Source organism: Leptonychotes weddellii, chromosome 10 (assembly GCF_054177405.1).
Source record: "Leptonychotes weddellii isolate Sample4059 chromosome 10, ASM5417740v2, whole genome shotgun sequence".
Taxonomy (NCBI): Eukaryota; Metazoa; Chordata; class Mammalia; order Carnivora; family Phocidae; genus Leptonychotes; species Leptonychotes weddellii.
This window is the reverse complement of record NC_138378.1, coordinates 5,244,174-5,266,505: the sequence shown is the minus strand read 5'-3', so window position 1 is coordinate 5,266,505 and position 22,332 is coordinate 5,244,174. Positions and strand designations below refer to the sequence as shown.

Sequence of the window (22,332 nt, the reverse complement as noted above, 5' to 3'; positions counted from 1 at the left end):
ATGCAAGATTCTGCCTGCACTACGAATTGCCTCTGAGGCCCAGGAAGAAAAGGCAGCAATCCCATTCAGGGCAAGACTTCATGACAGGGCAATCACCTGCACGACCCACACTAACGCCGGCCAGGACAAGCACCTCTCCAGCCAGGACCAGAGGCAGCCTCATTAATTCTCTGGGTAGTGAACCAGACTAAGGCTGAAGCGTGCTTTTGCTGAAAGACAAGTCCCAAAGAAGCGAGTCATTTTACAAGTGGGAATAGAGAGAAGTGGTTATTCTCGTTGAACCATGTGAATACCTCAGTGATGCAAAACTTCTAGAAACCCTGGTCTCCAAAATGGGGTGCAAGCACTTGGGGGAGGCTAGAGGGATCCACTGGGATATGGGGAAAATGTTACAATCATAATTAAGTAGATTTCAAGGACTGATGGACATCGGGGGAAGTTGGAAAATAGTGGCCGAGCTCTGACAAAATCTCTGCGTAATTGGTGGATGAGGTTGAAAAGAGAGGATCTTGTTGCAGCCAACAAGCTCTTCGTCCCATTTCCACGTTCCTCCCGGGAGACGGCCTTCCTACCATAGTATGGCAGGCACTGGTGCAATTCCCCAGCTCCTTCTGGTGCTCCCCTCTGCAAGCTCAGGTTTAGTTTCCCGCCCACCTTCGGTCTGGTGTGACCACCTGACTAGCTCTGACCAATGAAATGTGAGCAGAAGAGGGGCATTCACCTCCAGGTGGAAATTTTAAAATCCCAGGCACAATTCACAGAGCCTTTCCCTCTGACACGGTAACTGGTGACCTTCGAGAGGGGTGTCAGCCCCATCAGCCAGGGGACCTGAGCACCCTCCCACCTGATCAAAGTGCAGAGCCCCCTACCAACCCACCACGGAGCCATGACTTAATACAAGAGAACAAACCTCTGTGGGGGGTTTACCCCCCCAAGGCTGTGGGGTCTCTGTTATCACGTGATAACTTCCTTTATGCCAAATAGACAAATGAAGGATGAAAATAATCAAAATGTAGTACCAGACCTTTAGTTCGCTGATCCCCAACCGTTGAACCACGATTTTGAAAGACATCAAATTCTATCACATAACATTAACTAATTTGTGAGAGCAAAATGAAACGTGTCTTCTTCATGAAAAGCATCATTTTATATTAATTAATAATCAACTAGTTAAAACGTGTATTAATGAACATCAGAATTTTATATTGTTTTTATCTTTAGTGCCTCCTCCTTAAATGCGTATTTTAGTCTACGTTTTTATAAGGTTAAAAAAAACTGTACTAAAACAGTAGGATTTATTTCTATTTAGGGTGTGGACCCAGAAATTTACTGGCGGGGATGCGAAATCAAAAGGCATCTAGAAGATGCTGCATTAGAACACCTTCCACTCATTCATGCTCACGAGTAGCCAATACCCGAGCCCTGTGCCGTGAGAATTTGGCGAGGCAGCGCAAGAACAGGATAGTAAGAATGTCTGAAAAAACAGTCAAGAAAGGAGCCCTTTATCAAAGGCCAAACACAAGTCATTGAAACCACAGGATCACTCGCTTGCCCCCGTTGGCAACGTTCAATTGCCGGGCAGGTGAGCACTGGGTCCGTGATAGAACCAGTCTGAGGTGACTGTCATGCTACGGGTTTAGATTTTTTTCTTTCCCAAACTGCATAAAAGCAAGAGAGAGGCTGGCGTTACAAGACAGTACAGGCCTAACCCTGATGCTTAAAAACATGCAAGTCCTCGATTTTGGAAACAGTGCAAGTTTTTATTCACAGCCAAATTTAATTAAGCCAGACAACAAAAGATTGGAACTTGAAAGCTACTCTGGGGAGATAAAGATGTGAAAGAATAACACGTGACCTCAAAGACGCAGGGAAACCTAATACCCACCAAGTCAGATTTTTTCAAACAGTACAGAAAGAGCTGAAGGGAATTTACGGGAAGCCTTGAGTGATTAAGCCCACCCCTCGTCTCGGGGCCCTGGAGACATTCTCTTTCGTCCCTGGGTCTCCAGAGGCTTCTCAACACACTGCATCCACACAGGGCTTCGTTGTGGCCTCAGCCCAGCTGGGGGGAGTGGGGGGCAGCCTTGCACCTGCTCCAATAAAGAGTGGGGAGGCTGTGCTGTTCTGTTAATGAATGCTTTGGGCTTGACACTCCCTTGAAGGAAAAGACAATTTGTACTTTGACCATCTTCCAGAAGGGGTGGGAAGAAATACTTCAGCCATGCGCTTTTTTTAAAATTAAAACTTTTTATTTTGGAATGATTTTTGACTTAGAGAAAAGTTGCAAGGATGGTACAGAGCGTTCCCAGACACCCCTCACTCAAGTTTCAGTTTGCCTAGTCATAAAATTTTTAAATAGCCATAGATGCTAAAAGCAAGAGAAAGAGTCAGCATTATACTCTATTTATCCTCAAGTAAGTTTGGTGTTCTCATTCAAATTTCAGTGATCTCTGAAAGAAGGAAACGTGTGTGTGCAAACACACACACACACACACACACACATTTTGGGGGCCATTTTCTCCACATCTTTAAAATAACATAGGAGGCTTAATCTCAGTATTTTAAGATAAGGATTTAAAAACTGGTATTTGGGGGCACCCGGGTGACTCAGTCGGTTAAGGGTCCAACTCTTGGTTTCGGATCAGACCATGATCTCAGGGTCCTGAGATGAGCCCCCCATGCACCTGCACTCAGCGGGGAGTCTGCTTGAGATTCTCTCTCCCTCTCCCTCTGGCCCTCCCGCTCGTGCGCTCTGTCTCTCTCACTCTCTCAAATAAATAAAATAAATCTTTAAAAACTGGTTTTTGGACTGATACGGCAGAGTGCGTAGTGACGCGGTCGCCACAGGAACAACAAGAGCCACCGTTTACTGTGCCAGCCTCTACGCACGCGTGATATGCTTTTGTCTTCGTGAGGATCTGGGAAGGAGGGGAGTATTATCCACCTTTATAAAATGAGGAGACCAACTCAGAGATGTTAAGAAACTTGTTCAAGGTCACACAGCTAATATGCATCCATAGTGGAAACAGACGCACGGGTTTAAGCTGTGTCGAAAGAGAATCTCTGTGGATGCCGGTCCATTCGCCGTTGCCAAGTCACACCCTCGGCTGTCACCGAGAACTTCCGTTACACGGCAGTGAAGCCCCCCAACCCCCACGCCATATATCACCCAGAATTAGCTGCAAAGTGTCAGGAAACTTGGCCAGGCAGCCCCAAGCATCAGCGAGGGCTGGAAGCCTTCACTGTGAAGCCCTTTAGAGAAAGCCGCAGTTGGCAGCCCCCTCTCCTGCATGGGAACAAATTAACATTGGCATTCCAAACACAGGAAAGGAAGGAAATTGGAAACACAGTTCATACTTGGCCAGCCCTTTGAAATACTGTACCATGCTACCGACATCAATTAATGGAAAGCAGGGTTGTGCTGAGAGGCTCTGGTTTGGAAATGCATTAACACACGTTAAACATGTTTGTACAGGAACCGGATTATAAGCACCCTGGCTGCAAAACAATAAAGCAATTACCCTAAAACTGGGGCTCTCAGAGTTGTCATTAATTCAATCCACTCCACGCGGATCAGCAAAGGCTTTGCGCGGCTCCCACCAATGCCTTCCACCACAAACGTTGAAAGGACACATCGCACACGCCTTTCGGAGTTGCACGTAAGTGTCAAACTCCATGCGCTCCTCGTATCCCCCAAATCATAAACACTCCACTTCGGAGAGGGGAAGAGTCCACAGCAACAGCGCCCGTGTTGGTCCACGCCGGGTTCGCGCAATCTCTCGTCGGGGAAGGTTAACTACAAAATACCTGTTCCATATTAAGAAATACCAAGTCACATTTGTGTCAAATATTATTTGTCAAATACCAGTTGCTGCAAAACGCAGAATTCAATTGCAGCCGAACACACAGCTAATACCAAACGGTTCACATAATAGCCGTGCTCATACATGGGATCGTTTGCAGCGAAGGAACGCCCCCCCCCCCCTTCCTCTATAAACTGTTTCAGGAATTGGAAAGAAAAGCATCTGAAGCTCTGGAATAAATAAAGTACTGTGCCTTGAGCTGCCCCGTACAAAAGACCCAGCACGCTGGGAGCGAGGACTCAAAACGACCAAAAAGGCAAGTGCCCGCTTACGGATTTTGTAAGCACGCTTAAGAGGTAAGGTTGTGGATGATGTGGGTGAACCTCAACGTTTCTGGCGCGCAGTGCAAGAATCGGTGCGTTTCTTCAAAGACCAGCCTCGGCCGGCGCCTCGCCCACGGACGTGCCCACCTGCGCACGGCATCGGGGGGGCCCGGGGACCCGCCTTCCCGGGGACCCGCCGCCCCTGCTCCCGCGCCCCGGTGACGTCCCGCCACGCCACGCTGCTCTGGGATCCATCAAGTCCGAGCAATCTGGGTGTGTAAAGCTAAATGTGTTATCATTTTCACCGCAAATTAACAGTTTCTATGTAAATATTGGTATTTCCTCACCCCATGAAGGCGAGAGGAGGCAAAATGGCAGTGGCGCATTTGATTTAAACTAATTAAAAGCAGAGGGTCATGCAATTCAATATATTGATTTTACCAGTGGGACTTAAGTCTTTTATAATAAGTGTACACAGCTGCCGCGCTCTCCCACCACCACGTTTTAAAGGCTAATCCTCGCATTCCTTCTGACAATAACATGACAGGTCCCACACATCCCTGCCTATACCCTAACCCCGGAGACACTGCCAGAGTGCATTAAGGCGAAGCGTTGCAGCAGCCTGCCAAAAACAGTGTGTCGACAGCCCCCAGCTAGGTCTGAAGAGTGATTGCGAAAAAATTAACATGGCCAGCCATTCGGGCTCTCCATTCTCAATATTCATCTGGCAAAATGGATGGGCAGGCTGCAGAGGGTGGGGCCTGGGGGAGCGTTAGGACACTCTGATTCTTGCAAGGGGCCAAATATGACCTTACCCAATAGGGAAAAAAGATATTAAAGCGATAGGGGTGATCAATCAACTTAGATGGGACTCTCCCCGGAATGAAGTCATCACTTGCCTCTGAGTTCAGCAGACATGTGATATTGGCTCACATCGCAGGCATTCCGGCGGTCAGGGGATCGGACACCAGCTGTGTTTATCTTGCAGAGGTTACAGCCCTACTACGCGACCAAAGGCCCCCTGAACCGCCGCTCGCAAGCCCTCTCTTCTCTCTGAGCATTCAGAGAAGCATCCCTTCACTGCCTACAAATCGATTTTTATCTGGGCCACCTCCCTTACACCTTGGATGGGCCACTCCACAACCAAATGAGAGCCCTTGGAATAAAAACCAAAAATAGCCCCATAGGCTGGCATCCAGGGCTTGGCCTTAACCCTGCCTTGATCCCAGAAGAGAAATACAAAGAAGATCAAAAAAGTTCAAATCTGGGTCACATATATCCTTGGGAAAAGGGGAATGGGGGGGGGGAGAAGCTCTTTGATTTAAGAACCAGGAAAATGAGGTTTAAAAGAAGTGATTTGGAAAGGGTTGCTAAAAACACAGCTGTTGGTGCACTCCTATAGCGAAGTCACTCTGCAGCAAGCAAGCAACCAAGAAGGGGAAAAGCCTGTGTGACATCTATATTAACCTCTGGCTGCTTACAAGTGAGGGCCGTTGCTCCAAGTGCTGGAATGTGGAAGAGCCCCTTCCAAATTTTAACACAAGCCAGGTTACAGCTGCAAATGCCTGCAATCCATGCTCCTTTCCCGAAGCACTCCCTGAAGGAAATTTTTTTAAACTGTAACAGAATCTTTTTCTAATACTCTACAGTGGTAGGGCCTGTTCTTAAGGGGCAAGAGGAGAGATCTTAATGCCAAACACTTGTCAACAAAAAGGACAGCCAGATGGTATAAAGCAAAAACTACACAGCCTTCTCCTGACTCTTCAGCTATATTAACAAAAGCCACTTTTACACACTGAGTCCAGTAATGACCGGTTTCCAAGTTTTTATTTTTATTTTTTTAATTTAGCTTCGAAGAGTAAAACAAATTTGCTTCTTTCCTAACCTGGGCCAGAGAGGAACATGCATCACACGCCCCCTAATGCCAGGCGACTTCTTTTTGGAGATCCCAAAGGAACTGCTGGATTTCTCTAGAGGGGCCGGGGGGCCGGGGCGGGGGGGGGGGATGGTAGGGGGCTCTGGCGGATTCGGTCTGCAGAACTCACATCGCCTGGGTTCCATTTCAGAGAGGGCAGCCTGTTTTGAAATCCAGAATTAAGTCTACACAGAAGAGTCGGGGGCTTGTTCATCCAAACCAGCTTACAAATCTCGCCATTGAACCCAAGGGGCCCCGGCCGATGAGATGTGGGTCCCCCGCTGTAGCTCAGCTAGCATCACACGGGGCTTCGTGGGACAGGCTGGTCTTTGTCATAAGGTGGGGTCTGAAGTCCTCATTCTCCGCATCTGGTTTTCTCCCACATTCTCCTCTAGCTCCCGCTCTAGTTTAGATCCCACTCAGCCTGGCAGAAAGCTTGAATTCCAAGGAGAAGGACTTAGAGGAACAAAAACCAGTTTGGCTGCAGACAGAGGGAAGAATAAACGCACCAGGTCTGCAAAAGCCTTCAGAATCTGGTCAGAGGTCCCCCAAGCAGGGCAGGACAGCAGCGGTATGCAGTGGAGGGAGGAGGGGGGCATGGAGAAAGTCAGCAGCCTCCCAAAGCTGCCCCCGCGCCCCCCGCGCGGGTTACCAAATAATGATCTGATATGGACGAATGACATTTTCTTATTATTGGATAAAGTGTGAGACCAAATGCACCTTTAGAAAACTTTGTATGTTACAGATCAATTATGATTTGCAGTCCAAGGAAAATCAGTGTGCTTCCTCAGCAAATTTAGCTTCCAGATTAATCTCCTACACATTCCCCTCCACCCCCACTGCCACCCCCAGGCCCCTCCTATGGAGAAATTCCGGAGCCCACGACAGAATGGAAGGGACAGGCGGTTTACTCCTGTGCTGTTGCTGAGCAGAAATGAAAGGCCACCCTTAGAGCATCTGGAGGAGGAGTCTTGCCAAACTGCAGGCCAGGTCTTCACCCAACTAATGACCTCGAGTTTTAGGGACAGCGAGGGAAAGAAAACAAGGTCAGCGCACTCTGTTAAAAGCCACTGCGCCATCTAATTTGGAGTGATGTTCCAGAAAGCAAGACCTGAGAAAGTCAGGACTGTCCCACAAAACCCAAAGCCAGCCCGACTGATTAAGAGGCTCAGACAAGCCGGTCTTTGTCCTTTCAAGATGAAAGAAATGGGGCTAACGGGTTGAAAGGTGTGTGTACAGGCAGAGGAGAACCACCCAGCTGTGGCCTTCTCAAACAAGTCCTGGCTTGCTCCCACCACCCAGGGGGAGCGAACAGCCCTGCCCCAAGGTTCCCAGAGGCGCCCAGTCAGCAACCTCCTCCTGCTCTGGGGTGGGGGGAAGAAGCCCTGACCACGCTGCTGGTCCATAGAAGCAGGGTGCTTTTCTGCACTGGGTTAGCAGAACCCAGGGCTTACAAATGCCTTTTTAATGACCCCAGCCTGGCTCTGAAGGTCACCAGTACCTGCTGCATTCACGGGGAGTCATGGGTACCCAACAGAACAGAAGATACCATAAATCCCTCACCAGAGAAAGGGTCTGGCCCAGGCTAACCACCAGCTTCAGTATGGCGACAGAGCCCTGCTTTAATTTACATATATATATGTATATATATATATATATATATATTTGGAATTTTTCTTTAGTTTCTGGTTTAGGTCATAAATACACATTGTAAAAAAAATTTAAAAAATCACACAGACAAAAGTGCAGACAATGAAAAATCAGAAATCAGACCCCAGGCCCCACTCCTAAGCCCCAGCCCTGCCCCGCCCCCCAGTAAAGTCTATGTCCAGTTCACGGTGTCTTCTTCCAGTGGGAACAGATGATACACAAGCACATACGTAACCTCACGGATCTGCACCTTGCTTTTTTCCACCTCATACATCCTGCAGATTGTTCTAAACCGGGACATATGGAGCTGCCTCCTTCTAACTGGCTGCTTAGTATAATTTAAACTTTCTTGAAGTTGTTTTGGCATCTAAACCTCCCACCCCTTGCTCGCTGAAACTCGTTGCACTATTTGATTTTTTGGCTATTATTAAGGGCAGACAATGGCGACCCGGGAACTCGCGGGCCTTATCTGGGGCTGGAAGCTTTGGGGTTGATCCCCGCTTCCCCGCTCCTCCACCCACGCCCCACGCCCCCAGCGGGGGGGCTTCGGTATCCCGGCGCTGTTGACAGGGCGCCCGTGGGCGTGAGTTTGCTGTCTTGACTCCGTTCGGATTTTCGCAGCAAGTTACACACGTAGAATGAAATCGGCTCAGGAACAGCGCTATCGGGGCGTGTTATCTCGGAAACCAAATATTTGATCATCAGTCCTACAGCGCGCTGCCGGGGGTTAGTTTGAGCAAGTCTGGTGAATGTGCGTGCACGGAGGCAGGAGGAGCCACCGCGCCCCCGCTGTAGCGTCAGCCTCCGGTCCCCGGGGCCCCTGCGGCTCGGGGAGTGAGCTAGGTCCCCCGTCCGCCCCCGGCAGCGTCTGCTCCGAGATCCCGCGCCACTCAATCGCCCAAAGCCGTGGTTTGCGCGCCACACGTGATAAACGCTGAAAATGGATTCTGCCCGCCTGGGACCTATCATTAAATATTTAAAATAGAAAGCTCGCAATGGCACCGTTTCTTCCCCAGCTCCCGCCGGGAGAGCTGAGAGCCGGGGCGGGGCGGGGGGGGGGGCGGTGCCGGGTCGCAAGGAGAGGGGCCCGCAGACACTGGCGGCGCGCGGCACGCTAAGGCGGGCGCACCGCGAGGGGACAGGTAGGGCTGGCCAGGGCGGGGAAGGGGGCGCGACGCCTGCGATGCCAGGTCCAGACAGGGCTGAGGGGGCCCCGAAAGGGCGGGAAGGCGGCTTCGCCCAGCAGGGCCCTTTAAATCCAGGTAGCAGGGGCCGCGCGGGCCCGGCGCAGCTCACATGACCCAGCCCCGCGCTTTGAACTGAGCCGCGGCCGGCCCGGCGCCTCCAGCCCCAGAGGTGCGGCCGCCGACTTAACCCCGAGGGGGCTTCGGACCAGCCCTTTCCTCCGCCTAACTCCCACAGGCCAAATGAGCCCGGTTCGCCCTACCTGGGGCGCGCACAGCTTGGGGTCCCCTGGGGCCGGGAGTAGGAGACCCTCGGCCAGGCACTGTGGTTTTGCAAACGGCCCGGAGTGTAAAGATGGGCGGACTGGATGTAAGAAGTGGCCCCCTCCCAGTCCCAAAGCGCCTCCTGACCTAGACGCTTCCCCCCCCCCAACCCCTCCCTCCTGCCCTCACTCACCGAGGTTGACGAAGCTCATGACCATGTCGGCGTCGGTGAGGAAGTGGCTATCTTGCAGGCTGGCCAGAGGGGGGCCCTGGGTACTGAAGACGGCCTTGTAGGGGTAGGAGAAGCCCTGGCCGTCGGGCCCGCCGCCCTCCTCCACCGCCATGGCATTGTACAGGTCCAGCATGAACATGGGCGCCGAGTTGTGCTTGCCCTGGAGGTGGGGGCGCGGGCGATGGGGCAAGCCCAAGATAGAGAGGATCTCGCGCTGCATCTCCCGCCGCTCCTGGCTGCGGAGGCGCCGGTGGATGAAGCTCGAGTGCACCTCGTTGTCCAGGCTGAAGTCGGCCAGGGCGGAGCGCAGCAGGAGCAGGGGCGCCCAGAGCGCCACGAAGCTGTGCGGCGCCGCGGCGCGCAGCGAGCGCACGTGCATCGCGCCGGCTCTACGCGCGACCCGGGCTCCGGGCACCCGGCACCGGGGGCCCCGCGCCGCCCCAGGTGGCGGAGGGGGGCAGGCGGCCGTCCACGCCGCTCGGTCACTTGCTGCAGACGGGCCCCGCTGCGCCCGCGCCAGACATGGCCCCTCCCCGGCCGGCTGCGCTCTGCCCGGACCCCCGCCCCCTGCTCGGCGCTAGCCCCGGGGGCCCCTCGCCCGGCACTCGCCCGGGCGCACCGCGCGGCTTGGAAACCGGCTGGAGCGAGCGAGCGAGCGAGCGAGCGAGCGAGCAAGGAGGCGGGCGCGGGTGGGAGGAGCAGCCAGCAAACCTAGGAGCCGGGAGAGCGAGCGCCGGGGAGGCAGCGAGGCGGCGGGCGAGCGAGCGCTCCTTTCTCCCGCTCCGCTCGGGCGGCGGCGACCCACTCTCTTCCGAACTCCGGCGCGGAGAGCAGGGGCCGCGCGTCGCTCTCCCAGCCGTGCGCGCCCTTGATCGCACGAGAGGCCGCCTCGGGAGCCTCAGACTGGTACGCGCTGGGGCCTGGGAGGAGGAGGAGTAGGACGGGCTTCCAGGGGCCCCTCCCGCGCCCGCGGCCTCCCACCTGCCCTCGGCCCCGCCCTCCCCCCAGCTGCGCCCAATGGGTTCATTCATTCCTTCTAGTGCGCTCTACAAATATTTACCGAGTGCCCACGCGGTGCCCAGCGCCCGGCCGAGCGCCGCGGGGATGCGGAGGGAGGAATCCGAGCCGGCCCTGCCCTCTCGGGACTCGAAGTCGGGACAGGGAGGAGGCCTGAGCGGGACCCGTGCGATTCGTTTCGGGCTGAAGTGGAAGAAGCTGGGGGAGTGCGGAGGCAGCGCAGCAATCGGAGAAGGCTTCCCGGAGGAGGTGACCCCAAGTCCCTCTCGTCCCTCTGCTCCACCACCTCCCCATTTACTCCAGCCAGGCGGACCCCTCCGCGCCTCCCGGAACTTACGGCTGGCTTGCCTTTGCACTTGCCATTCCTTCTGCCTGGAATTCTCTCCCTTCCGTTTAATCCCTCCCACCCCCGGCTGTGCCTAGCTCCGATGGCCAACCCTCCACCTCCCGGTGCCGCTCGCTCGGGTGCCACTTCCTCCCTGACCAGCAGAGAGAACGTCGCCTCCCCTCCTCACCCCTGCGCGCATTTGTTTTATTTACTTCAACTGCCCTCACTGTTGGAGGGGATTCAACCTTGCCTTCTTCCCCTGCTGGGGCTGCCCAGAAGAGGCAAATCCACAAACTAGGGGTTCCCAGATCATCGGGCTAGATGGAGGGGCACCACAGGACGTTTCGGATAAAAGGTGAAGGGCTGAGTTTGGGAGACAAGGGTTGGCGGGGGCAGTCTGGCTCAGCCTCACATGGGGACAGGAGAAAGCTCCAGGATTGGAAAAGATAAACCTGGTATTCTAGAGTTTTCTGGAGCAGAGAGGGTTCTGCCATGCTGCCCTCTGGGGGCTTTTGGACAAGATGGCAGCCTGAGGGGCCACGTGGGTGGATATGTGAGGCCAGAGGCCAGGCAAGGAGGAGAGAGCTGCAAGGTGCAGATCAGAGCCATTCCTATCACTCTCTCCGGCCCTGTTACTGAGGCCCCCGGCTTCCAGATGGAACAGGTCCTGAGCCCCCAGGCCCAGGGCTGGGCCTCTGCCCACCTGTCAGTCGAGGCACTTTGAAAGCCCCCTCCAGCTGCCCTGGATCCATGAACTCCTTCCTTCAACAGAAGTTTGCGAAGTCCTTCCTGGGTGGCAGGCAGGGCGGGCTTCGTGGGCGTGCAACCTGCCTAGACGCCCAGGCCTGCACGCTCAGAAGGGCCTCACGCTTGGCTTTCTGTTCTGCTGCTTCGGCATTGCCATTCTTCGGGATCTGTGAACAGAGGGCCCCTGCTTTCCTTTTGCACCGGGCCCTGCAAACTGTGTGGCCCATCCCGGTGCCAAGCACCGTGCTGGGCGGGAGGGTACCGTGGTGAGGCCGCCTCCATGACAAAGCTGGCGTTTGGCCCAGGAGACAAAGCAGCAAGCTTCAGTAGGATTTGGGGGCAGGAGGGGTGGCAGTGCTGTCCCCCGATGCTCTCACGGAAGGAGGTGGTGCTCTCAGCAGCTGGAGCCGGGCAGCACAGGGAACACAGGAGGGTCAGGGAGGAAAGACGCGGATGGGCATCATGGTGGGGGGAAAGCTAACACAGGGACCTGTGGGGGCAGCCAGAGCAGTGCTGGCCGCCCGTGTCCACCGCTGAGGGTGTGACCTACATCATCTTGGCTGGTGATAAAGACAGGGCTAAGTCAACAGGGTGAGGTGGGGGGAGCGGGGAGGGGGGAGATGGGAAGGGGATCTCCTGGAGGAGACGCTCTGAGCTGAGTCCTGGAAGGATGAGGAGGGGACAGCTTTCCCAGGGAAAGGCGTCCTAGGCAGAACGACCAGCAGGTGCACAGGCCCTGTAGAACGAGGGACAGATGCCAGGCTTTGTTGCCCCTGAGCTGCCCCGTGCCCCGGGGCTGGCCCTTCAGGGGCAAAATCATTGCAACTGCTGTGCCCGCTTCCGACACCAGCTGAGATGAAGGAGGTTATTTTCTTCCCGAAAGCAACGGCCTTCTCTGCTTTTCAATCGACTCTCAAGTCTTTTGGGGGGATTCTGATAGGCATTGGGGGCTGGGGGCGGGGGCGGCAGGGAGTGGTACTACCAATTTACATGTGAAAACAACTGGTTGGTCTGCATCTACCCTGTCCCCCTCAACCGGGAAGGCCCTGAAGCAAGGATTATAGTGTCCCCCCACACACACACCCCCACCCCCATGCATCCCACCTGAGCCCATGGGAGCCTGGCACACAGCAGGTGCTCAGTAAGTACCCATTGAGTGAAGAGCAGTAAGCACAGCCAACACCTAAAGAACACCGCTGGCTGAGGACGTACTGTGCAGGCGCCAGGCTGAGGTGTCTCCCAGACCCCTCACCCCAAGACCCTTCCTCTGGGATGCCATCTTTTCTCATGCAAGATGAAGAGAAAACATGCTCTCCATATCCAAGACCTGGGCAAGATAAGGTTCTCTCTGAATTCCCACAACCTCATTTAGGCTTATCTTTCCTGTAATCCATGCTGGGGAGGGGGTGTCCCTATTTTCCCTGCTTCCTCCCCCACAGGAGTGCCCAGCACTGCCCCAGGCCCTCAGGGAAGGCTTGCTTGATTACAGAACGAATGAATGAATGAATGCAAACACACAGGCAAGAAACATCTGGCTGGGAATACGTCAGATGCTGCTTTGAGAGCTGAGGACGCCAGCAAACTCTTCGAGAATGTTTAGAGAAAGTCAGGTGGGAGCTAGCAGCCTGGCCCTGGGAGCCTGTCTGTCTGGTTTCACACCCCAGGCCTGCCACTTGTACTCATGTCTCGGAGATTTAAACTCTCTGAGCCTCAGTTCCCCCATCTGTAGAATGGGAGCCTATTAGCGCCCATCTCCTAGGGTCGCTTGTCTCCCGGGGTTGCCAGGAGGATTTGTAAGTGAAATCAATTCATGTCAAGTGCTTTGCAAGGTGCCTGGGGCACAGAGAAAGCATTTGATCAATGTGTGTTACCATCTGGATGAAAAGGAAAATACGTTAACAGGAAAGCCTTCTAAGTTAAAAGTAACAACACAATTCTTCATGATGGTCTGCTTTGGGGCCGAGCAGAGAAAGGCACATTTATCCTGACTATGAGAGATCCAGAGCAGGGGTGAGGGGTGAGAGCAGGAGAGCAGAGCGGGAGCCCAGTACTAGTGACGAAAGGGCAGTGCTTGCATTCTGATCCCCTCATTGTCCCCCAGCAGCCCTCCCGTGCCATCCAGGGCCCAGAAACCTCCTTGGGGCCTCTCTCAGTTCCCAGCAGCCAGCAGCCAGCGCCCCAGCCCCCACCCCAGTTGTGGTTCCCCTAGCTGGGCACCCAGCGCTGGACTCCCCGGCCGCCGTAACCGGATCTGCCCTAGTCTGCTCCACACCTGGGGCCAGCTCCGCCTGGCTGAAAGACAGCCTGGAAACGTGAGGGGTATCATTGTGTCTGGCCAGCCCAGCCGAGTGTCCACACCCCGCGCTCGCCGGCCTCCCAGCACCGGGCAAGGAGTTTTCATTCCATACATCATCAGTCACATCTTGCCGAAGCGATTTTGACCAAGTCAGCATGTGTCTCGAAGGCAATAAAAAAGAACGGAATCCTGCTGACGCTCACATTCAGCAGGAGGTAGGGAGCTCATCTTCACCGTGGTACCATCTGCCCTGGAGGAAGTTCAGCAGGCCGAGGGGCTCCCCGGGGGCACCCTCCCCAGCCAAGGCAGTCTGGGAGCTGTTCCCCCTGTCCACCCACCTGGCCAAGGCCTGATGACCTGGGCCTCAGACACCAGCAGGGAATAGGAGGCCAAGGGCCTCCTCATGCACAGGCTTTAAACTCCTCGAGTGCAAATCCTTGTGTGTGTCCACTTACCCTGGAGAGGAAATTATTTTAGCACACCTGTAATGAAATGTTGCTTTCCATGCCAATCTTTCATTGCACTGGAGATACAGACTCAAACTTGCTTACTCTGGGGCTTTCTTTGCACAATTTTTTAAACAGAGGGGTAAAATGCTGAACGGCTTCTTTGCACAATTTTTTAAACAGAGGGGTAAAATGCTGAACAGCTTCTATCGGTCTTAAGTACATTCGGCAGTAGCCACAGTTGCATATGGAAAACACAGACACACACACACACACTCCAGAGAAAGCTGATCTCTGGATCTCCCAAACAGCTAGGAGGAAGCTTCAGTTTTGTTTATTACTTGCATGGCTGTTATTTCTTCCTCAGTTGGAGGAGCTGCTTTTGAGCATTTACTATTCCCAGTTCAGCTTCGGAAGGAGCCCTTTCCTGCTTCCCAGACGTGAATAAGAGCAGCTGACGGGTTTGAAGCCAGGCACCTGCTACGCCCTACACTGCCTAAGCCCGCGTCACCCTCCAACGTGCAGGGGGCTGTTCTACTTCTCAGGCCGCAAAGTAGACCGAGATTCTGACAGCGACTTGCCCAATGTGATGGAGCCATTATCCAGAGCTACACTTGTCCACGCAGCCCAGGCTCTTAAACTTTACCTGGTGGTTTAGTGATCTGGGAGCAGATCGTTTTTCCCTCTTTGATCCGAAAGCAACACTTCCCCATCCTGGTTGTGCACACGAATTCCCAGGGAGCTGTCAAGTAAAGGAGACCCCGCACGAGACAGACACAACATCAGGAGGCAGAGGACACAGGGCCCAGATATAACAGGGAGGGCTGGGGAGAGGGTGACCCGAAAACCACATTTCCATGGGGGCTGGGGGATGCCATCCAGGACTTAGATTCTAGGGGTGCCTGAGTGGCTCAGTCGGTTAAGTGTCCGATCCTTATAGACTCTTGATTTCAGCTCAGGTCATGATCTCAGGGTCGTGAGATGGAGCCCCTCGTCAGGCTCTGTGCTGGGCATCAAGCCTGCTTGGGATTCTCTCTCCCTCTCCCTCTGCTCCACCCCCACCACCCCCATCTAAAGAAAACAAACAAATAAACAAACACATTCTAAAAAAAAGGAATTTTAGTCTAAGGTTACCACCTAGTTCTAATTTTTAAGAGAAGCCGAAAATCTGTTTGTATCTGACAACTCTCCATGTGTATTGGCAACTAACTGAATTTGTTTAACGGTTAGACCAAAGAAAACCCATCTACCAGTCAGATTCTGGACTCCAGTGTGCCTCTGGCCTTATAAAGGGCTCTGCTGGGTTTGGAGGGTGTATCGGCCTCCCCACCCCCCAAACCGAAGGACCCTCAAGGTCTGTGCATTTCAAAGCAGCTCCATTTTATACACTATTTGTGGAACATTCAGTGAGCGAGAGAGGTGGGAAAGACCTACCACCCTCCCCACCAGACCCCAACCTTCTCCAGAGTCCCTGTCCCACTGACAGTCTCTGTCCCACTGACTCCTGCTATTTGGCCCTGGTAACTGATCTTTCCATAAACTCACCCTCCCCCCAGCTCAGAAAATTCATCCACAAACATCAACATCCAGAATTCTTTCTTGAGGAGGTAGGGTCTTCATTGTCGTTGCTTCCAAGTGTCTCCTACCCCCACGCTGCACCTGGGACTTTGTGTCCGGGGACTGTCCCATCTTGGGAAGCAGAGCCTGCCCCCCCGGCCAGGAGCTGCACAGCCCAGAGATGCGCTGTCCCAGCCTGCTTTGCAACCAGAGCATGTGACCAAGTCCCAGCCCGTCAGACGCAGTTAGTCTGCGCCTGAACCACTCTGCAAAGCCATTTGGAGCCATGTTCCCAACTGCAGAGCCCCCCAACCTGGTTCTCTGGCCTTTCTGAAAGTTCTGTGAGCCCCCCAAGATCCTCTGGTGAACACCTTTCCTGTAGCAGTCAGCCCCAGATGGTTTCTGTTGCCTGCAGCTATGAACCCTGCAGGATGCAGCATCAGGGAGCTTGGAAGGGGCCATGGAAATCATGTCCATCCAAAGTTTACAGACATTCCCTTTTTTTTCAGCAGCTGAAACTTTTGATCAAGGAAGCTTTTCACAGACGCTCAACGTAGAAAACAGAGCTTCTGTGGTTAAACCAAGCAAGAAAGGGAGCTAGAGTTGCTACATTTAACAAATAAAAATGTAGGATGTCCAGTTAGATCTGAATTTCAGATAAACAATGAATAATTTTTAGTCTAAGTATGTCCCATACTTTATTTGAGACACACTTATACTACAAATTTATCTCTTTGTTCTCTGAAAAGGATGTTTGATAGGTTAAGCCACGATGTACTGGGTTTCAGTCAGTTATCGCCAAAATCCTACAAATGTGTGGTTCATGTCCTTCATCTTGAAGATAGAGAAATTGAGACCCAGAGAAACACTGTGGGGCCCAAAGTCTCCCAGTGAGTCAGGGCAGAGCTGTCATTCAAATTCGGGCTCCTGGCTCCCAGGGTCCTAGAAGCTCTTCACTCCCCCGCATCATGCATCTCTCCATCTCTGCTCCTTCTTCCTTCTCTTACTGTTCCTTCTTACTCTCTTACTTCTCTACTCTTACCTCCTCACTGTGTTCCTGCCCATTTAAAAGAAAAAAATTCTTCCTTCTACTTTGCAGTTTGTCTTTATTGCCTCCCCCCTTGGTAAACCCTCACTGCAAAATAGGTTAGTCCTGAACCGCGTAAAAAGATAATTTGGGAAAATGAACAGATTTGACCTCACCTTACATACGATGCAAAGAATAATGAGGGTCAGCACTGATGAATGACACAGCTGTCTGGTGCTGGGCACATTGTAGATGATCTCAAATCTTCTAACAGCTCTGAAATTAGATGCTCTGTCTCCCATTTCACAGATGAAGATATCAAGGCACAGAAGTCAAAGAGCTTGGCCAGGACAAAAGGCAGTGCTAGCATCCACACCCTGGGCAACCTGCTTCTGACTCCCTTGTTTCTTCCAGCCACACCTCTCCATAAAGCCAGCCACAACTTTTATTTCCATGGCTCACACGGTGACAGACCCCTGAGTAAGGTTGCCAGATTTAGCAAATCAAAATATAGGACACCCAGCTAAATTTGAATTTCCGATAAACAGTGACTAATTTTTAAATATAAGTATGTCCCAAATTGTGTGGGACATGCTTATGCATACTCACCACCCCCTGACATATATAGTTACATGTCTATTGGTTTCTTGTCTCTCCCCCACAGGAAAGTGGGCAAGGATTTTGGTCTGACTCGTTCACTGCCCTAAACAGAGCCCAGAAAGGGTCTTGCACGTAGTAGATGCTCAAAAAATATTTGCCAAGTGAGTGAATGACCTCCCCGAGAGCACATCTTGGTTTCTGTCTGGAACATCGCCTGAGTCAGAATCAGGAGCTGGGACTGTCACTGATAACCCGCCACTGAGGCACTGAGTGATAGTGGGCATGCGCCTGAGGGGCTCATCATAGAGCCCAGTGTCACAGGGAGATCAGGTGACAAAATGGCCTTGACAGATGGATCTAGATGGGAACGGCCATGTGTTCAGGTGTTCAGGCATGGCCAGGGAGAGGCTGAGAACAACAGCTGGGAAGGCTTCTCTGAAAGGTGATGTCGGGGAGCCAGGCATGTGATGCACAGGGAAAGGGTGCTCCCGGTAGGAGCAACTGTAAATGCAAAGACCCCGAGGTGACTCCCAAGAGCATCTGGGCTACCTGACTTCAGGAACACCTTCTAACTCCAGCTTTTCCTGGGGCCTGATGGTTCCCTGTGCCCAGATCCCCAGACACCACCACATTCTAGAGGTGGCTTGCGTGGGTGCTTAATTCTTACAGCCAAAAGAAGTCAGCCCAAACCCCTAGCCTGGGCCCCTGTCCTGCAGCAGAGTCCAGACATGGGCATTGCTGCGTGCTCCTCCGCGGGTGGGCTGAAGCTCAGCATCCTCATCAGCCAGACCCGTCCCTGGCTGGCCGCCTCTGAAGAGCGCACTCCCAGGAAGCTATCTGCAGTTGCAAAACCAGGAAGCATGATGTTCCCAGACATCAAAGAGGTTGCAAAGATTGCAGTCACCTCAAACCCAGACCTCTTCCTGCAGCTGCTGTTTAGATACCAAGTCCGAGGATTTTTCTTCAGGGCTCCCATGAATGGTAGAAGCTGCCACCCCCACCCCCACCTCCCGGCTGTAATCTGTCCCATGTCCCTCCATGTCTCTGGCACGATGGCCCTGATTTTGTTTTTATGGGGTAATATTCTTTGATTCCCAAATGCCTTGTGGGAACTTGCTGGAGGTTGGGGGTAGGAACCAGAGAAACAAAAGGATGATTTACAGGGCTTCAAAAGCTTCATTATAACCAGAAAATTTAATTACAGACATTTGGTTGTTTCATTTCCATTTTTGAAGGAGGAAAAAAAAAATCAGTTGAATATGGCCACACTGAGTCCCTCTTAGAGGTTAGTTCAAGGCATCTGTGACTTCTGCAATCCTTGTTGGCATTCAGCGATAAACAGGCTGAGAAGATAAAGCCATCCTGTGTTTAAAAAGGGGGTCTGTCTCTGAGGCAGAAATTTTATAGATAAAACAACGGAATGTGACTCACAGAGGTCATCTAGTGAAAATGGCCCTGTGTGGACACAGATCTCCTCACACAGGAACTGAACCCTAAAACAGACAGGAAGCTTGCGGGGCAGGAGGAGCTAGATCATTCTCTGCATCTGGCTTTCGAGGAGCCACCTCCAAGCTCCATTTTCCAGATGAGTTTGATGTTGCGAATATCCCCTCCCCGCCGCTGCCGTCTCCCCGCCTGCACCGCCTTTCCTCTCTCTGTCCATTCATCAAACGTGCGCACGCAGTGCATGGAAAAAGGACTTCCTGGTCGGGTCAGTTTAAGAAATGATGAGCTGGAGAAAGACAAACAGGTTTCTTCACTTCCGAGCTTCTCAGTCTGTAATTAGAGTACAGTGTTTCCCTGAGCTGTTACTTTAAGTCAGGAGTGTATCCAGTGCCAGGGATAGGAGAGCAAGCCGAGGTGGTGCCTCTCAGAGGGAGAGGTCCTGTCCAGGCAGCGCTGGGTCCCGGGGGCACACAGGGCAACCTCTTCTTTGTGGCTCTCTTCTCTCCATCTCTCTAGCTCTTTTGATTCGGCATCTGTCTGAATGTTGCCTTCATTATTTCCCACCATGGACTGGCGTCCTCTGCACGGCAGGGGGACTCAGCCCCTGATTATTCCAGATGGACAGTGCTGGCTGGTGACCCTGGTGGAGAGGGAGAGCTTCTTGCTTCCAAAAAAAAAAAAAAAAAAAAAGGACGTCCAGGTCTTGGGCCAGGAAATGGAGCACCTGAATTTCCCGGTCTAGGTCACCTGCCCACCCCAGAGTCAGGATGGAGGTCCAGGCACTGGGTCAGCCCCACCAGAGACGTATGCCATGGGGCAGAACCAGGAACGCCAGTGTTTAATTCAGTCTAGGCCTGAGCATCAGGGGGGCAATGGTGTAAGCCCCAGTCCAAGTCTGAAGGCCCAAGAGTCAGCAGGGTAGGTGTCCAAAGGCAGGAGGAGACGGATGTCCCAGCTCAGCCAGAGACAGCGAATTGGCCCTTCCTCCACATTTTCAACGTGTTCGGACCCTCAGTGGATTGGATGACGCCCATCCACATGGACGAGGACGGGCTTCTTTACTCCGTCTACCAATTCAAATGCTAATCCCTTCCAGAAACACCCTTACAGACACACCCAGAAATAATGTTCTACCAGCCATCTGGGCACCCCTTAGCCCAGGCAAAGTGACACCTAAAATTAACCAACACAGGGGGTAAGAAGGCTCCATCCCAAAATTCTACAGGCACGTGGTGGGTGAGTTTCGGAACCACTACCCAGGGGTGGGAGGATGAGTCCGAGGTCATCGGTGTCCTGGGGGGCAGGAGAACCACAGTCGTGACAGTTTGAACACTACCTACCGTGAAGAAGAGCGCGGAGGCACTGCTCTTCCTACTCCTTGACAGCTTCCCAAACCTTCGCTGGACTGGAGGGGTCAAGAGTCACTCACATCGCTTTCATGCCAGAACATGTCACCTGACCCCCGACCTACCCACTCAGGATGCCCGGGAGGGTCAGAGACGGCACGTCTGACTTTACCAACCCTGAATAATGACCACTTCGTAAGACTTCATCACGTGCCCAGCACTGGACGGGTGTTTGAGTTGGTAGGATTGCGCTAGGCTGTGTGTAACAGAAACCTGCCCATAACGGCTTAGCCAAAAAGGACATGTGGGTTTCGAACATAGGAAGGGTCTAGGTAGGAAGTCCAAGGCTGATGCAGCTTCCCTGTAAGGACCTTCCTCCTCCTGAGCGCCCTGCTGTCCTTAGCTTGTGGTTTCCACCCTCGGGGTCACACGTTGCCCCGCTCCGGGCATCCCGTGAGTCTTCCAGAATGATGAAGGGAAGGAAGAGGGAGGACAAGGGAATGACACGTCTCATCAGCCGGCACGGGGTCACACAGGCACGCTTAGCTGCAACAGAGGCTAACCCGTGAGTATTTTTGGCTGGCACCATGTTGTTTTGGTAGAAAGGAAGGGGGAGAGAATGCGTCAGCAACCAGCAGCATCTGCCCCACACGCCACCAGCCTGACTTGGTTCACCCTCCTGACATCTTCTTGAGGTAGCGACTGTTTGCATCTAGGCGAGGAACTAGATCAGGGGTCTGCAGACTATGGCCCATGTGCTGCATCCGGTCGCCTATTTTAGTTAAAGTTTTATTAACACAGCTACGGCCAAATGTTTACATCTTATCTAAGCCTGCTTTCATGTTTAATGGCAGAATTAAGTAGCCGTGACGGAGACTGTACATGCTGCAGAGTGGGAAATACTTACGATCTGATTCTTTACAGAAAACGTTGATGGACCCCTGCAAGAAAGAAACCCTGGTTACTCAAAGTGTGGGTGGGGGACAAGCAGCATCGGGAATACCAGGAACAGAATCTCGGGCCGGTGGAGACTAGAACCTGTGCTTACTCACTGTGTGAGCCTGCACGTTCCCGAGTCCCCATTTTCTCACCTGTAAAATGGACACAATCATCCCTCTCATCTCTCTCCCTCATGTCGCCTGGAGGAATCAGAGAGGCAGTCCATGGAAGTGCCTGGCGGATGATAATTACTTGAGAAATGGTAACAAGTTGCTGGTGTTGGTCTTCATGTCTCTCTTGCTTTTTTTATTTTTTATTTTTTTATTGTTTTTTTTTTAATTTTTTTATTCTTATATTATCCCCATACATTGCATCATTAGTTTTAGATGTAGTGTTCCATGATTCTCTCGCTTTTTTTTAAAGGTCACTCTCATAATCCATAATCTCAGGAATTCCCTGGGGGATAAAGAAAGACAGGCTCCTGGGACGCCTGGGTGGCTCAGTTGGTTAAGCGACTGCCTTCGGCTCAGGTCATGATCCTGGAGTCCCGGGATCGAGTCCCGCATCGGGCTCCCTGCTCGGCGGGGAGTCTGCTTCTCCCTCTGACCCTCCTCCCGCTCATGCTCTCTGTCTCTCATTCTGTCTCTCTCAAATAAATAAATAAAATCTAAAAAAAAAGAAAGACAGGCTCCTGCAGGCTCCTGGTTGCTGGGCACCGGGAGGGAAACAGCCATGACACCCATCTGGTACCGAATTCTCTCTGGGGCTTTTATTCGACATCGCACAGGAATGTTGTGGTCCAACTGTTGCCCTCTAGCTCTTTGGCTAGTTCTTGCGTGTTTGCACAGGAGGGTCCTCCTCAGGCCTCAGCGGTCACATTTTCCCCCAAGTTGAGTCCCAAACAGTAAGGTTGGTTCCTTTGACTCCTTTTGTTTCGATGTGCTCACGAGCCTGCATGAAAATGGTTGTGAGCTGCATCAGGCCCTGCATAGCAAGAAAAGCCTACAGCCAGATGGGCTCACCCTTCTGGAAATGTGGAGGAAGAGTCAACAGGTCAAACGAGATGAGATTCTAAACCTAGTCATCCTTAGAAATTTCATCTTTGCCAATACATAAAATAATAGAGTTAAAAACTAATTTAAAAAACCCAAAAATTAAAAAAAAATGTTTTTAAAGTCTCTTTTAGGTGGTCCATTCTGAAGAATAGGTGGC

General features: G+C 52.6%; 1 protein-coding gene across 1 annotated transcript in view; it reads right to left on the bottom strand.

The window, feature by feature from the left end:
* The window catches only part of BMP7 (bone morphogenetic protein 7), an 82,315-nt gene extending 72,035 nt beyond the window's left edge, over positions 1-10,280 (bottom strand). The window contains exon 1 of the mRNA XM_081832540.1: positions 9,333-10,280. Within this exon, the coding sequence (XP_081688666.1) occupies positions 9,333-9,750 (418 nt within the window). The 5' untranslated portion in view covers positions 9,751-10,280. The remainder of the gene's footprint in view (positions 1-9,332) is intronic.
* Between the last annotated feature and the right edge of the window lie 12,052 nt (positions 10,281-22,332).